Genomic DNA, 17837 nt, shown 5'->3' on the forward strand with positions numbered 1-17837 from the left:
TCTGTGGAGACGTGTGTTCGCGAATTCACTGGTGTTCCACAGAATCTGCGTAAGCTCGTGTGCGAGGGAGCGAAGTCTTGTGGCTGCATCTCTTCTTGACAGTGGTATTGGTATAATATGGGCATTATCGTGGGCCCATAATGTTCAGCGACAGTCCCTGGCATCTGTTCTAGCGCGCCTTGACAGTAGACCATTGTCCCTCGACACGATTTTCACATGCCGCCGACAGAAGATTTCGCAGGTGAAGGCGACCAAGGGACTACTTCGGTTTTTGAAAGAGACGGGATTGGACAAGCGGCTGTGAAAGTGACGTCGCGTACCATGCCATATTGATGCACTCCAACGGACGATGTGTGTGTGCTGTGCTGTGTGCTCTCTCTCCCTCTCCCCCTTCCCCATCTTTAATCTCCCCCATCCCTCTCCCATGTGTAGGGTAGCAAACCGGTTAAGCCAAACTGGTTAACCTCCCTACCTTTCCTTCTCCACTTTTTCCTTCCTTCCTTCCTTATCGTGGGCCGATCGGGCAGCGTCATGAACGGGTGGTCTGTGAATCAGAGACAACTGTGATGGGTCCATTCGGTGCCAGTATGGTTAAAGCGTGTACGATGGCTAGGACGATAGCAGCCTCTTCTGCCGTGTCACTGTCCACCATGTTTAGCGTGGCCGAAGCCCTCAGCATGCATCTACTGTATACAACGACTAGACATAGGACACGTCTCTGTGGCTACCGGGCCACGTCGGTGTATAGGACCACACCGGTCCTATACGCAAGTTGGCGCCCAGTGGTACATACTATGTACCACTGGGCGCAAACTTGCGTCACTGGCTATCACAACCACAAACAACACCACGTCCTGCAGCCCGCCTTGTTCTCAACACGTCGCAAAATCACGAACCGTTCGCTATAGAACAGTTAAATGATTCATAAAAATAATTCTTTACCAAAACAAGCATGCTCCGCATTACGTAGAAGTCAACTGGAGTTTAGTGTGCCTTGATTTTTTTTTTCTTCTTCTATTGTGCGCGACAGGCACACTGTTGTCGAAAGTTGCACTTTTTGTTCTTTATGCGTCATGGTGAAATGGGCATGCAATGGTAGCGGTATCCATCATACCTGAGCATTAATTTTTCTTTAGCGAATCCCGGCGACCACATTTTGGTGACATCTGGCTGAAATGATGCTCGTACATTCCTCATTTCACAGTGCGGGTGATCCTTCTGGGCTGTGTATTCCTTGTGTTTCCTCGATAAAAGACGTGAATGCATACGACCGGAACGAGCAGGCGAGCGCTCCCTTGCCTTCTGCAGTCAAAGCGTTAAACAGACGATCAGCAGATAAAACATCTACCGCAAACACGGTGGTGACCGTAACTACTGTTGGAAACGCCCAAACGGTGCAAGCACGGTGCCACTGATGTGACCTAGCCACGTGGTTTAAGCGCATACAAACCAGCTTTATTTATAGCCATAGCCTCCTTTATTTTAAATAGAGGAGGCTATGTTATAGCATTAATGTTTTCTAAGAGCTTGTTTTATTTATTTTATGTGAAAAAGAAATTATTTCAATCGGCTTCTTTTTTTATTTTTTTTTTTTATTTTTTCCAGCGTTTGGTTTATAAATGCAGAAAGTTTCGCACTACGCATTTAAATTTTGCGCTCTAAGCACACCGGTTGCTCGCAGCGCCCTGATGGTAGCGTCATCGCAAAAGTGGTTCTCTCATGTTTTGCTGCGCGGACGATGTACGGCTGTATTATAGTACGTTTTATGCATAGTGTGTAGTATGGTGCTGCCATCTGTCTATGAAACATTGACACTGCAAACTCAAAAAAATTACAGAAGTCGTGCGTTCAGATTGGTGCTGCCATCTGTCCGCCAAAAATCAAAGCGTTATTAAAATTTAGATTTATAATTTTTTATTGTTAAAAAAATAAGCTTTTAATAAAACAGTTGTTAATAAACGTGTGCGCATTAGTAGTTTAAATAATATTTGATAAACTTTAGTGTTTAATTGTACTTTTGGCGAAAGATCTGCAAGAGCGAGCAACAATGCGCGGCAAGATGGCAGCTGCCATGTCTGGTTTTTCGGCTCGCACTGTTCACACGTGCGACAAGTTTTGAGTCAGCAAAATACTCTAACAATCATGTACACGATCGGCGCGATTGCCGATCTTGTCAGCAAAAAATGTGCTACAAGTTCCAGTACTGCGGAGACATCTGAGAACAACAGGAAGGCGCGTAATCCAGCACGTTCTGTTCTGCGTTATGTGGAGTTCAAGAGCCAGGTTGCTTCAGCGCCAGTGAAAGCATCACGACGCGAGCGCAGGCTTGGAAAGCGACTTCACGGTGAGCATTTACCTCGGACACAAGAAAAAGCGGCTCAACTCGCTGAAAGGGAGTTCGAACACAGCGGAGACAGCATCGACGGATCGGATAGCGGTGAGCAAGCACCTCTCAAGAACAAGCTTGTCGCAAACAGTAATAGGGATAATAGCCAGAATTCTTCGAGGCTGCCGAAAAACAAGAAGAAAGCAACCGAGTTCAAAAGGAACGTCGCGAGCGATAATATTGTCAGCGAAGCTGATGGTTCAAAACCGGTACGGCCTCTGAAACGCCGCAAGCAAGACAAAGTGTCACATTCCGATCTGGACAGTGGCACGGAGAATGAACCTTCACACCTTGTGGCAGGTAATAATTCGAAAGAGCAAAAGAAAATTCATCGACAAGAGAAGAAAGTGCGGCACCCAGACACGCCGGACAAGGACGAGAGGACCGTTTTCGTCGGTAATTTGCCAGCAACTGCCACCCCGAAAAGTGTTCGACACGTGTTCTCTAAGTACGGGACTATTGAGAGCATTCGATTCCGGTCCATCGTTCCGGCTAAAGAAAGCCTCAGCAAAAAGGTTGCCTTCATCAGCAAAGCGTTGCATTCGAACAAGCAGAGTGTGAATGCTTACATCGTTTTCAAGGCGAAAGAAACAGTCAAAGACGCTCTTACCTTGAATGGTAGTGTACTCTTCGGAAATCACATCAGGGTGGACTGTGTTGGTGCGCCCAAGTCACAAGTGAATGAGAAGCAGACGGTTTTCGTTGGAAACCTGGCTCATGAAATTCAAGATGAGGAACTTTGGAAGTTATTTGCAGAGTGTGGTGATGTAGCCGCAGTGCGTCTTGTCAGAGACAAGGTAACTGGCATGGGCAAAGGGTTTGGTTTTGTCACTTTTAAACAGTTGGATGGAGCTACACTCGCCTTGGAAATGACTGGCCGGGAGCTGTCTGGAAGGCCCATCAGGGTATCACCATTTTCAAAACAGGCTGTGCCCAGAAAAGTTGTTCAGAAAGGAACTTCCTTCCAGCGGAAGACAAAGAAGTCTCGCGAGTCACTAGAGGGTGTAAGCTTTGAGGGCTCTCAGGCTGAACGCCTCTCAAAGAAGAAAAGAAAGTTGAAGAAGCAGATACGTGAGAAGATGCAGCAAAAGGTTCAGAAGAAAATTTTCCAGCTTGATGGTGGTGCAGCAAAGAAAACAAAGAAAAGGAAAGATGCAAAGAAGCCAAATAAAGTTGGGGAGTAATATAAAATATTCATTTGTGCCTGTAAGATGAATTCACTGTGCTAGTTGTCTTGCTTAAGATACTGACACACATTTTTGTTACAGAGTCTACCACATGCTACTCACACTAAAACAAGTATGAAATATTTATGAAGCTTGGAAAACAGTTATAACTTATATTTGAATTTAACCTAAATTTAATTGTGAGATGTCAGACCTGGCATCATCATTATTGTGACGTCATGACACAGAGCTAACTTTGCCAAAATCTTGCAACAACAAGGCTTGGTATGAAGACATTGCTCATAAGAAATAAACGTACTGTATGAGCTTTTTCAGGCTACGCTCGCATGTGTCAATAGCAGTAAGCAAATGTATCCTGACGTCGTGATGCATCCACCACCTGGGTTCTGAAAATGGTTCATAGGAGTACTGAAGTAATTTATATGGGGCACTCTGGCACTTGCCAGTGTGATTTTCTAAGGTTTATATAGTTTGTTCCTTGACTTACCTAAAAGAATGCCATTCAGAAATCTTTAATGGCAATGCACCAGTTAGGACGCAAGTATCTAAACCTTAAGCGCAGATTTAAAGTAAATATTTAACAGCACGAGCATATTGGGGAAAGCTGGCAGCATTTCTTGCTTATTCAATTTATATTCTGAAGACCTGGATGAGTAGAAAGTACGAATGATGGTTTACAATTTGAAGAACAATAATTTTAGTATTACCACTCATGGAGACAGGAAATCGTTCAGGTTATTGCAACTGTAGGAGATAGGGAAATAGCCTGTTGTGTGCCAATTCGCTGACCGTCCTCCACAACCTGCTGATTGTTGAGGAGCAAAAGCTGAAAGGCAAGAGCATTTTCCTCTAGCTGAGTGACAGAATGTTCCTCTCCATCTGACAGATTTTTAGATAATGTTGATTCATTGCAAGGCATAAGCCTAAGAAATTCATAGCACACCCTCTAAATAGAGGCAGCTGCTGTGATAATAGCATTTTGTATGACATGTGCCTCCAAACCCTTGCATTAAAGGGTTCTGTTAAGGCCAGGTCGTGGTTAAGGCAGTGGTGCTACTAGCACTGACACATATTAGTATACTGTCTTTTCAAAGCATCTCTTTTATGTTCACCGCACACCTCAAGTCCTTGTCACAATTTTAATACGTGTATATATTACGCACTCTACAGAGAATGTTCTTTAGGCCCCTGCAGAGCAGTGTTACATCTATCCTTTGCAATTCATTGTTCAATTAAAAACTCATGATCACTTGCATGGCACTCTTTGGCGAGACCTAGCCCATGTGCCATTAAATGTTACATATCATTTATGCCAATTCTAAACCGAAAACAATAATTACTCTTTAGCTGAGCATGCCAACAGAAGCAAGAGCTGATCTTTCAAAATATGTTTTTGTAGTGGACTAGGAGGTTACTTCTGTAATGAAATCATCACCAGAAGTCTATAGTTTTTTGTAAAGCATAAATAGTATTCAACAAATGGAGCCTACTGGGCTTTCAGCCCCAATGTACGTGTTGTTTGTGCTGTAATGTTTTATTCCTTTCTTTACATGAATGATATAGTGACAGTGAGATAACAATATGGTAGCTGTGGGATCCTGGACGATGCTTGCAAAGAATATGGCTGACCGATCTGTGAACATGCACTGAACTAAGTGCGCCTTCAGCCTCACCAGTGCCTGGTAGGCTGCTATGACAAATGCAGAAGGCATCAAAATGACGATATTGTATTGTAATTTCTGGGCATGGTAGTTGCCTGCAAGAGAAGTCAGTGCATCTTCTAGAGTATGCGGTCCTGGTGTCAACCATGTCGGCAATAAGGATCTGGTGGCAATTTCAAATTTGCTGAGAATGCTGCACTGTTGGGCACTCTGCTTTAAGCTTCACTAAAATTTTAAGGATCGTGCTATCAAGTTATTCTATCACATTCTCACAATCGCTAAATTACAAATCACAATTTATTTATGCTGCTATAACTTCATTATCTTTCCATAAGCCATGGAAATTCAGTGCTTCGTAGGTGGAGCCCTCACATGTGAATATTTACACAAGCCTCTGCTTTACTACAGCATGGTCATCTGTAATAACTGTGAAATAACTTAAGTTTATGGAGGCAATGTACCAAGATTTAGTTAAGTACGCTGAACACCATGGGTTGCTCAGAGGTGCTGAATGCTTTTATTCATGGTAACACAAAGGGAAGCTCATTACTTTTCGAAGCGAGATCAGGCTGCCTTAGAGAGAGAGAGAATAAACATTTTTGTTGGGTGAATGCAGCTTTGGAGAAGTGTACTCATTCCAGAATGCCTTCTCGGGCCGCGTCCTGGGCCTTCACAATCAGCCGTTGCTGATCCTCGAGGTCGGAGCTGGCCAAGGCTCTCTCCCAAATCTCGTTAGTGGGGTGAGGGTTCGGAGGATTTAATGGTGCTGCTCTGCAAACCCCTACTATGTGCCTGAGGGACCCGAGCTCTACGCAGAAGCGGCATTGTGGAGAGAATTGTGTAGGGGCTATGAGGTGATTTCTGGTTGGGTGGGGCAATGTATTAACCTGTAGAGCTCGGAGCACACACATATAAAGCAAGATATAGGAAGGTAGAAGAAGCATGTGCTTGCTGCAGTAAAGCTAGGGAAACAACGGAGCATGTTATATTAGAATGTGAATATATCTGCCCAGTGGCCGATTTAGGCACCAATGGAGTCCTTGAAGCTCTTGGGTTCAGCGAGAGCAGGGGGGAAGTAAACATGTCTGCAATAGAGATTAGTAAGAGGCGATTGGAAGATTGGTGGAAGAAAAGTAGAGAAACAACGTAAAACGGAGACATTCAAAAAAGTCCATAATAAAGGGTAAGAAAATTGGGTTGAAAATTCGTTCCCAGTCAGCAACTACAAGTAAATGCGCATGCAGGAATCCACTGAACTTTGTCAAGTGTCGTTAACGGAAACGCCCTGGTAAAGGAAACAACTGATCTTCAGTGTTTGCCAGGACAGCGCGGAAGTTGCATGGCTGCAATGACCGCGCTGGGCCGCCGGAGCATCGCTCACGCCCGTGTCATCATCCGAAGGATGCGGAGCACGTCGCCGGTTCGTTAGTTCGTCGTCTCATACGCTTTGCGACGGGGAGAGAGAGAGAGGGAGCGTCGTCGCGACGCTTCGTGAAGCGGCTCAAGCGGCAGGGAGGCGGCAGCCAAAGTCCGCCGAGACGCTCGTGCGGCTCGGACAGGTAAATAGCGCCGAAAAAGAGGTGCGCGAGCGAGGGGGGGTGGACGAGGAATGGCACGTCGTCGGGGAAGCGGCCTCGCGTCGTGGGGGCGGTTCGTGACCCTGGTCACGTGACGTACGCTCCCTCGCCTTCCGTTTAGTGCGGTAACGCTGTCCCAGCGAGAATCACCAGCGGGCCTTGTCCTCGAGGACACAGTCACGCTGGCGGCTGCCGCAGTATGTGACACACACCACTGCGTCATCCCGGTCCATCGGTCGCGCGCAGCACGGCCCTCTTGGATACTATGCGCGGCGTTCTTCGCTTTGCCTTGCACCGGCCGCTGTGGCTGGCCGGACATCTTCCATTTCGATAGAACGGGGTGCTGAGCACGAGGACGCGGGTTCGATTGCCGGCTGGGCTGTGCGCCGCATTCTGACGGGACCGTATTCTGCAACAAGGCGTTTCATTTTCACTCTTCTTGTTGAATCGCTAATGGATCGTTACGAAAAACGGCTCCCAATATTGGTCATCAAACTTTCTGCGGAACCCTCCACTAAGACGACCTTCACACCCCCGGTGTAACTTAAGAAAATGAACATAAACGTGTCACCTAATCAAAGCAGTGTTGAAACCGGTCAGCACAACGCCATGCGATCATATTGCTACGCTGCATGGTGCCCAGCCTGACCTAGCCTAGGGAGCTTTAATTGGAGTCAACGTCTCGCACCGTTTTGAAGCGAACAGCTTTATTTGGCTCCTTTGCCTTTAATGGGCGGTGGCTCGAGCTTTCCCCGCCAATGTGAATAGTTTGTGCCACGTTCGTCGACGCACGTTATGTTCCATAAAACAGCGCTCTTCCCTGCACGGAATTTCTCAATGAAACAACGAACGACACCTAAATATCCTCACTGCAATAAACTTACGCCGTCAAGCGCATTATTCCATTAAATATTAACAGCTTTCTAGAAGCGTTCGGCTATTCCCTTACATTGATAATCATCGTTGATGGCTTCGGCACAATTCCTTTATCTTATGTCGTTCAGCCGTGGTCTTATACTCATATATACCACGCGCTTAGCAGGAACCTGACTCGTCAGGGACATACATATTAAATGCGCTGGACAAGGATTAACATTGGTATTCAGTGGCGGCTCGAGGAAGAGAAAGCTGATTAAAAAGAAAACTGTGCAGAGTGACGGTCAGCACAAACCGGTATTTCATGTAGTGGAATAAAGTGCGTTGTGAATACAATGACAAGATTGAGTGCTCCGCTTTCGTTTTGTCCTGAGCAGCGTCTGTGAATATCATTTTACTGTACATATCTGACATGCCAGGCCGGAGGTCTGGCATGTCAGTTTGGTTCATATGTGACACTAACAATTTTTCTGAAAACAAACTCATGACCAAAAAAAAAAAAAGAAGTGTCGATTAACGAAGCAAGACTGCAGACTTGTGCGACCTCGCGCAATCGCAGTCCACTTTTCCAACGAAGGTGTTTTAAGAATTTCAGTTGCCAGAAAATAAACTATATATTTTCAAACATTGTCTGCGTGTGACTCGTCTGTTTAAAACCTTGCCCGCATACAACGCTTTCGATCACATTCTTATTTATTTATTTTTAGAAAGGCTGTACTTTATCCACACGTACTTGACATCGCATACCAATGTGCCATAGTGTTTCCCACACTCTGGCCAAATTTGACATCAGGGGCGATAGTAGTTCTCTAAGGCCAGCGGGCTAAATTCTACACCGTTCGTAAAACACACTCATAACGCCCTGGATTGCTCGCATACATAATTTAGGGCTAAGGCCGTAATTGGTCCATACTTGAACTTAGCCTACACATTCCACAAGCTGCTCCTAAATTTTAGCCAAATATAAACAAGGTGCCTTCTTTAGTTCAGCAAGGACACCGCGAAAATCAACTATGAACCTCATACGACACTTGAATATTATTTGCGACGCTTTTAATTAAGCCAGCTACGTTTAACCTTCAGCACGCATTTTACTTAAAGTTCGCCCCAATTCCACCAAATGTAAACTCAGCGTGAAGGACATATAGTTCTCTCTGGAAATTAGGAGAGACAGCTGATAACGGCCATGTGAGCGTTTGAAAACTTGCATTATAACTTTTTTTTTTTAGGGGGGGGGGGGGATCTTTGATTGACAAACTCCTTGACACTTTGCACACGCACTACATGCGTCGCATTCCCCTCAAAAGTGCAACTTTGCGGCACGCTGAGTTCCTTCCGGACATTAGCAAACTTCTTTCGCGGTTATAAATATTTACGCTTGTATGAGTGATTTTTTATAAAGCTCTAAATTAAATCCTGGCGTCTACCGTGCCGAAACCACGCGATTATGAGGAACGCCGTAGTGGGAAATATCGCCGCAATATCGTCCACCTGGTATATCTTTAACGCTCACCCAATGCACGGTACGCGAGCGTTTCTTGCCCCATTGGAGCGGGGCCGGAATCGCACCCGCGACCTCGCGCTCGGAATCGCAACGCCGTAGCCACCAGGCTACATACCGTAGCGGGTGATTAAACTACGCGCTGCGAAATTCCCTTCCCAGGGCAAACTCCGTAAATATTCTACGGTTCTTTCTGGAGATAGTGAAAACTGGCAATCGCGTTTTCGAGCGTTTCTATAGTCGCGCTAACAGCGCTGTAAAGCCGTGCGTAATAGCCGTTTTTAAGAGAGCCTATTAGGGGTGTGCCAATAGTAATTTTTGAGACCGTATCGAATACGAATCCGATAGCGCCAGGCTACCAGAATCGAATCAATCGAAAATCGAATAATTTTAAAATAATTTTCGAATAATGAGCAAACTCGATTTCATCATAGCACAAAACGATGTTCACCATCCTAATATATTCACAACTTTAGAAAGTATTTGTCATTACATTGTACATTGAACATTACATTGTACATTACATCGAACATGCTGTTCATTATGAATCAGGCGTACGTTGGTTATTAAGATCGCAATTGGGGTATTAGGAACAAATAAACAGTTCGAGTAGACAAGACTCTGGCGAATGTGAAAGGTAGCAATTTAGCCGGAAAGTCCGACTCCCTGAAGGGACGTATTACAGCCCGCTCCACTTTCCCGTTTCACGTCTAATATGGCCGTGAGTATACAGCCTATTGCACTTTCACTCTAATTTTGTGCTCCATCGCGCGCAGTCGCCGAACCAAAATATTTCAGTACTATTCCAGAAATATTCGTATTTACGTAAATACGAATATTCGCGCACGAATAGTGACACTCCGTTCAAAAACCGAATCGAAGTGGACAATATTCGGTTCGTTATTCGAGAGGGAAAGCAAGGAGAGGAAAAGTGGAGAGGTCAACCAGACAAGCTTCCGGTCTGCCATCCCACGCTCGGGGTATGTCGATCCGTGTGCCCCGACGTGGACGCGGAACGACATACTCCGCACATTATCCATAAGCCAGAGCGTCTATCTTGGGCTTGCAAGAAAACGCGGGAAGCATCGAGTTCCCGTCGGCCGTTCTCTCGTCCAGGTTCTGGCAGCCCACGAGCGACCAAAAAAACGCCGCAAACAAGAGCGGCGGCGTCGTTTCCTCGGAAGGGGATCATCGCCTCGTCGATCGCCAGGTGAAGACGGAAGACACCGCGCGATCTGTGTTTGCGAGTCTCCGATGCTCCCGACTGTTCACGGGACCGGTTCGGGCGGCTCGGTCGCTGCTCGCGCAGTGCGCGCACGTTCTACCAACACGTATATAGTACAGGTGGCGGCTACGCCAGTGACGGTCGGTATACACGCCTCGGCGGCGGGCTATCCCTGCGCAAAGGTGTGAGGAGGAGACCGTACGAGAATCTTTGTTCTCCTGACCACGCTGAGCTATAAAAGGAATCGCCGCTCCCACTTTTCCGGGGTTGTTTGTTTGTCGTGGTTTCCTTTATCGGATGCATTGCCTTCTTTTTTGACGGTTTTATTGATGGTCTGCATGAGTAGAAGCCATAGTTACTTTTTCCTTTCTCTTTCTCCTTTTCTTTTTTTTTTGCCCATTCTCTTCAGCCTGGGAGCTAGTATGATTATCACTGATGCACTGTCGGAAAAAGTACTCGTTCACCAAAAAAACGTAACGCTTCATCCTTGTTCTACTACTCTTTCACGGGGATATTTCTCCCTTGAACGCTGAGATTCAGCCGCGAACGCTTTGCCGGCGTCGCCAGCACGCCGCGGGAGATTTTGGCCGTTTTACATCGTAACAAATACTCTGTCTTTGTCAACTTTCTTTCTTTTTCTTAATTTGAACATTAAGAAATTGTTTTGACATGTATGGCAATTCAGCCTTTGCAGCTGGGCTGTGCAAAGAGACTGACATCACCTGCACAACAAATCAGAGTTTATACATGAATTAAGTATCCACTAATTACCTTTATAATAAAACATACTAGCTAGGGTACATGTTGCCTAGTTCGTAATTGGAGCCAGCTACGATTATGCTTTGTTCAGTAGATGTACACAAGGACGAAGCAGGAACACGGGGCGAGCGCTAACGAGTAAGCAAAGGAACAGCATAGGTGTCGTTCTTGCGCTAAGTATCCCAGCTTACGATTGAACTACCAACACGCCCAAGCTTCTTCCCTGCTAAAGTGCATTTCTAGTACCTTGGGGCTTTCCTATGCTCTTCCTCCTCATTGTTATTTGGTTACTCGTTAGCGCTCGTCCCGTGTTCCTGCTTCGTCCTTGTATCGTTCTTGCGCTATGTATCCCAGCTTACGATTGAACTACCAACACGCCCAAACTTATTCCCTGCTAGAGGGTAGGTAACGCGAGTGTCTGTGTTAGCTCTGTGGAGGTGGAAGGCTTTTGACAGAACTGGACTGGAAAATTTTATTATGGTCCTGGGCAGGGCGCGTAGCGGCCGTCTCCCACGTAGGGACCGACAGGGAGTATACTGGCGGCCGCTTCGCGGGCCTGCTGGACGGCCCATTGCTGGTCGGCGAGTAGTGAACTTCTGAAGGACTTCTTCCACTTGCCTGAGGTAGAGTCGGCAAGAGCGTTTCTACACTCCCAGAGCACGTGTGCGAGTGTCGCCGTGTCTGCGCATGAGGGGCAGGTGTCCCTGGGGAACGCGTCGGAATAGAAAACGTACAATTTGGCGGGGTTTGGATACACATGTGTGTCTGTAGTAAGCGTATAGTGTTAGCGACTGTGGCCTGTTAAGTTCGGGGTGTGGTGCCGGAAAGATGCAGCGCCCCAGGTAGAAGTGTTTTGTCATTTCCTAGCACGCTTTTGTCAGAGTCGATGTTTGAATATAAATGTGAACTTTCTTTCGCACATTTTCGAAAAGTTCACAATTTGACGTACAAGTGCCGCCCCAAATAACGGAGGCGTACTCAAGAACTGGAAGGCATACGCTCTTATATAAAGTTACAAATGGTCTAGGTTGTTTGAATTCTCTCGTCACCCAACATACTCTGCCGAGCGTTCGAAATGCACGCTGCCTCGTCTGTTGAGCGTGGGGCGAGAAACTCAGAGAGCTATCGAAGTACACTCCAACGTCCTTTGTTCCCTGAGCTCCTGGAAGGAGAACGTCTTTAACGCTATAGGGAAATAAAGTCCTGTTAGCCTCCCGCGCGAAGCTTACAACTATCGTTTTTGGTGCATTTATGACCAGTTTGCTTTCAGCGCACCATGACGCAAAATTTTTTATGTCCTTCTGAAGAGCGGCGCAATCATTAACATTTTTTACCCCTTTGAAAAGTTTCGCGTCATCAGCATATAACAAAATTGAAGAGTTTTGAATGACTGCCGAAACGTCGTTAATAAACAGCGACAAAAGAAGAGTGCGTAGGACAGACCCTTGAGGAACTCCACTTGTAACCGCATAAAGTTCTGACGACTGACCATTTACGCTAACGTAGCAGTACTGGTCGCGTAGGTAGCTTCTTATCAGCGCCGTGACAGAGTGGTGCAGATCAAATTGTCGATTTTTGAAGGAGTATTTTGTGGCATACGACATCATACGCCTTATTGAGGTAAAAAAAAAGGACATCCAGCTGTCCTTTCTTATACACTGCTTGAGAGGCATGCATCATTAATCTAACGAAGTTAGTAGTTGTGAAGTATCCCGATGTGAATCCATGCTGCTGAGGAATGATAGTGTTTTTAATAGAGGATGAAATTATTGAGTGCAGAGCTGACTAGAATCATCTAGATGCTGCGCATAGGAGAGAAATATGCCTGTAGCTGCTCGCAGCAGTTTTTAACCCTGACTTAAAGATGAGAACGACCAGCGCTGTTTTTCAAGCCTTTGGGAATGTGTTCGTCGTTAAAGCAGAATTAAAAACACAAGTAAGCACTGGAACAAGCAAGGGCATGTACGTCTTAATCAAATCAGGTGGAATATCGTCAGGACCATACGAAAAAGACGTTTTGTAAGCGTTTTCTGCTCTTAAAGACAAGTTCCTCTGAGACCGATAGACTTGAATCCAGGGAAGGGTGATTGAAAAGCTAACTCCTAGACCGTACCCTTCATCGTACACATACCCGAAGTGTAGAGCGAATACGCCCGTGACATCTGAGCCAGGTTGGCTGTCGCCACTAAGTAGAGCGACATCTTGTTTCGTATTGCTGGATAACTGTTTACGAACGTGTCTCCAAAAAGACTGAATATTTAGAAGTACTAGCTTTCACATATTCTATATAGATGGAACGATCACGCTTGTAAAGACGTTTACAGAGTGCCATGTCTATATGCCAGTGTTCTATATGCCAGTGTTCCTGATTTGTACACTGTGCCTTCCTATGAGCACAGGTCTTTTAGCTTCAAAGTTGTTTTCAGTTCAACAGAAAACCAGTGGGGAAACTTAGAGCGTTTAGTACATTTTAGTGGTATAAAGTTCTTCATTTCATCGTGAATGACATTCGTGAATGCCGTGACTTGGTCATTAACATCTCTTAGTTCTACTTCTCAATACCAGTCCGCATTATTAGGATAGTGGTAAAACCCGACGTAGTCTCAGCTTGAGAAATTAAAAGACCGAGGTGTTGCTGTACCCTTCAATCTTCTGCTACTTGGTATCGCGAATTGTAATGAAATATGGAACGGGGGATGACATTTATCTGGCTTAAGAAGGGGAAAGTCGACGCAAGACACATTAACACCTTCCGCGTCATTAAGGCATGGGTCTAGTAAATTGCCACAAGAGTTCAGAATATTGTTAAATTGGCGCAGGCATGCAAAATATATAAGATAAGGTAACGAGTTGCACTTGGCAGATAAGTAAAAAATGGGTTGAAATTTCGCCGGTTTTCCAGGAAATGCCAGGCGTATTAAAATAGCCAATTATGAGTATTTTTTTGTGGTTAGCATGAGCCGATAAATATAATAATATAAAAAATAGATGTCTTGACCACTTACTCACAAAAGGTGGGCAGAATTCATTAGTTCTGCAACACCTGCAATGGATATTATCCTCTATGAAAGTGGGCGAAACTTTGGGGATGGTCGGGTTTAACCTGAAAACGCAGGACCTTACGTGTAGGTCCCTCAGGTGCCCAGCGCGTGAGTCAAGGAAATGAACATACCTTAAACTGCTTTAATTGCGCAATTGAAACGTGTGCCCTGAGATAATGAAGTACAAAATTAATTAACGACGCTTTGTTATTCAGCTAACTGCCCACTGAGATTTGTCGTGTATGCGCAACGCTTTCGATATCTGCCACCTGTTTATTGTTACTTTTTTTACGTCGTGTCGTGAGTAAGAAAAAAATGTCATAAAAAAAGCTGTACTTAACTTACGCGAACATGTTATGTAATTACGAGGGAATACAAACACACACACACACACACACACACACACACACACACACACGCACGCACGCACGCACGCACGCACGCACGCACGCACAGCTTGAAGACCGCCCGGCGCCCTTTGATCACATGACAGTATATCTTCACAATAACCAAGAAATCGACCTAGCTTCGTGCATATGCTCAAGGGCTAATGGGTCGAACAGAACCGTTCCGGATCGGGCAGCGGGCCGAAATCTTTCGGGCCCGAGACTGGTACGGCCGGGCCAGGTTTGATATCACCGGCTCGGGCTCGGACGGGCCACGCATGGTACTTTCGGGCTCGGGCCCATGCAATGCTCTAGTCTCTATCTCTCTCTTCACATACACACGCACACACACACACCTTTCTTTTCCGAAATGCCGAAAAAGTTTGCGTTTTTCAACGTCGACTTCAAACATGTGCGTGCGTGCTTGTGTAAGTCGCAACAAAGAGTTGGCGAATGTTAGAAACTTAGAATACCACGATGTGAACATCTTGATATTCTTACAGTTAGTAAGTTTCTGTGATTACATCGTTCAAGATGAAGCATTGTTTACTAAAAGCACAAATGGATCATTAGTTGGGAGCAAACGAACAGTTTCTTCGCATGTACAGAACTCTTCACAGAGGGCGAACGATCTCTGTATAACCTGTAATGTATGGCTACCTAAGCGATACGCACGCACACACACACACACACACACACACACACACACACACACACACACACACACACACACACACACACACACACACACACACACACACACACACATACATATATACACGTAGATAGATAGATAGATAGATAGATAGATAGATAGATAGATAGATAGATAGATAGATAGATAGATAGATAGATAGATAGATAGATAGATAGATAGATAGATAGATAGATAGATAGATAGATAGATAGATATCCCAGCCGGCAAGCGTACATAGCATTCAAAAGCAAGCCGCAGTTTCGTAACGACTCCGATGACTCTGGAGCGAAGCACTCTCTTTCGCTTCGGCGGTGGTCACTGCGCACGCTTCTCTTTTACGGGGAGGACACAATGTCGAATGAGAATGCCAACACGTCCTCACGACAGCTTCACTTCTTGGCGGTGCGAGCAGGCTCATCGAGATTTGCAACCGCCTTGCATGTCCAGGCGCCGTCTGCTCAGGAGAACTGAGGAACTGCCACCGACAAGCACGCCTGCGGCCTGTCGCCATCTCGAGCTCTCCTCGAACATGACAGAAACGGGCCAGGCGTGCCTTTTAACGTGTCACAGCAACGGAGGGCTGCTCGCATTGCTCAGTGTGCTTCCGAGCTTCACGGAGGCGCGTCGGCATAACACCCGTATTCGCGAGGTCACGGTCGGTTGTGCCGAACCATCGGCCCTCGTGTAGCCCAGGCGCCATGGCGTTAGTCTACGACCATCAGTAGCAACGTGACAATAGACATATTTCCGTGCTATGTTTATTCGCACATCTTCAAAGTGTCAGCAAGAACTCACGTGGGGACCAACGGTGCACCGAGAGTTCAATGGCTGAGATGTATGCGGAACTCGCCCTGTTACATAGAATTATTATTATTATTATTATTATTATTATTATTATTATTATTATTATTATTATTATTATTATTATTATTATTATTATTATTGTTGTTATTATTTGTCGTCGCTGTGATAATCGTTTTGGTCACCTTGTTGTGTGCGCCTGCTGTTGAAGAACATGCTCTGTTGACGTTGGCGAAATTGAGACGTGTACTTGTTTATCGGCTGACCACATTTCACGGCCTAAGAAACGTTATCGCACAGCTCCGGGTGCGCCTGCATGTATCGGACGTTTCTGGAATGCTATCGATGGTTCTATCCGCTTTCTGTTGTCCTAAGAACGGCCAGCTGCAGTGCAAGTTTTCTTGCGACTGTGGCGGCAACTTTCCTGGGGCGTCGCCGCACACCTCTAGCCACGGCGTGACAACAATACGTGCGTCCTCGACTCTCCGTCGCTGGAGCCGAGTTTGACGAAGTCGCCATTATGACTAAACGGGCTCGGCGGACCAACTATTGCTACTGAGCCACGGGAACGTCTACTGACACCCCTTCCCACGCGCCGACCAAGACGCCAGACAATGGGCGGCCGGCGGGCGCGCTGCAGCTCGGGGAATAAATCCCCCTACGGTGCCTGGTCAACTCACCTACGGTGCTTGGACGGCCGTTTCCGTTCACCTGGGTATCGGGGGAGGACCGAGTGTTTATAAACTGCTGTTGTGCGGCTGCTCAAGACACTCTCTCTGAAGCAGTCACGTTAGACTGATGTACTTTCTCAAACAGTCATGTTAGACTGATATAAATACTGTAAATAAACCCATATTCCTCGTTCTAGATGAGAAGCAGTCCTTCCCTTCATCAACGTCCTCAGCGTGGATAAGTTGGATGACGGCATGGGCCAGCTACCTTCTAATTGATGCCCGACTCCAATCTTGACAACGGATCACGAGCGATGGGATTGAACCCCCAATCATAACACCCCGAACCTTGTGTAATCTGATTGCATGTATGCGCGACGCAAATGGTGTAGAACTTTCTGGAAGACACGCGGGCCCCAGCGATTACTCTGGAACGTTCGATGGTCCGTGTATAAAAGCCGACGCGCTTGACCGGCAGAGCAGATTTCGACGACCATGTTCGCCGCTCTTGCTGTGATTTGAGTGTAGCCTGTTATAGAGGGCACAGGTTCGCCCAATAAAACACTAGTTCCGCCATTCACAGTTTTGCTGCTTTCTTCATCGTCACACGTGACAACGTGTTCGCGCCGTTTGTTCGTATAACTATACGCTACGCTTCCTGCGGCCCTGCGGGAATATTCGGAACGTGCAGAACGTACGTTTCTCGTGCTTTAGAGTTGCGCCCGGCCGCCCGGCACTCACGATGCTATGAAGGTCTGCATTTCGCAATTATCCTGGCCGCACTTTCGATCTCGGCAACGAGGAAGCCGGTAGCGCGGAACATGAAGCTTGTTTGCTCCCAGTAAATGGCACATACCCACCACGGGAAATTGGTCAAAAGGGAGCGCAAGTATTAAAAAAAAGAAAGACAGAAAGAAAGAAACGCAATGTAAATGCTAAGCAAAAGTGGGAACAATGTAAATAATAGCGAAAACGTGTCAACCCAAAGAACACCGGTAGTATTAAGCTATAATTAAGGGCCCTTTTTCACTGCAAGTGAAGGGATATTGCAGGCGCATGAGCCCCCGTC

General features: G+C 46.2%; 1 protein-coding gene across 1 annotated transcript; it reads left to right on the top strand.

The window, feature by feature from the left end:
- Positions 1-2032: 2032 nt before the first annotated feature.
- LOC135903567 (RNA-binding protein 34-like) lies at positions 2033-3602 on the top strand. The gene has a single exon (XM_065433891.2). It carries the CDS (start codon positions 2143-2145, stop codon positions 3568-3570), a length of 1428 nt encoding a protein of 475 aa, XP_065289963.1. The 5' UTR covers positions 2033-2142; the 3' UTR covers positions 3571-3602.
- The last annotated feature ends 14235 nt before the right edge of the window (positions 3603-17837 follow it).

Source organism: Dermacentor albipictus, chromosome 1, assembly GCF_038994185.2.
Source record: "Dermacentor albipictus isolate Rhodes 1998 colony chromosome 1, USDA_Dalb.pri_finalv2, whole genome shotgun sequence".
Classification (NCBI taxonomy): domain Eukaryota; kingdom Metazoa; phylum Arthropoda; class Arachnida; order Ixodida; family Ixodidae; genus Dermacentor; species Dermacentor albipictus.

What these genes read in the sequence shown, in the direction of transcription:
- LOC135903567 (XM_065433891.2), top strand. Translation starts at nt 2,143, where the DNA reads ATGTACACGATCGGCGCGATTGCCGATCTTGTCAGCAAAAAATGTGCT.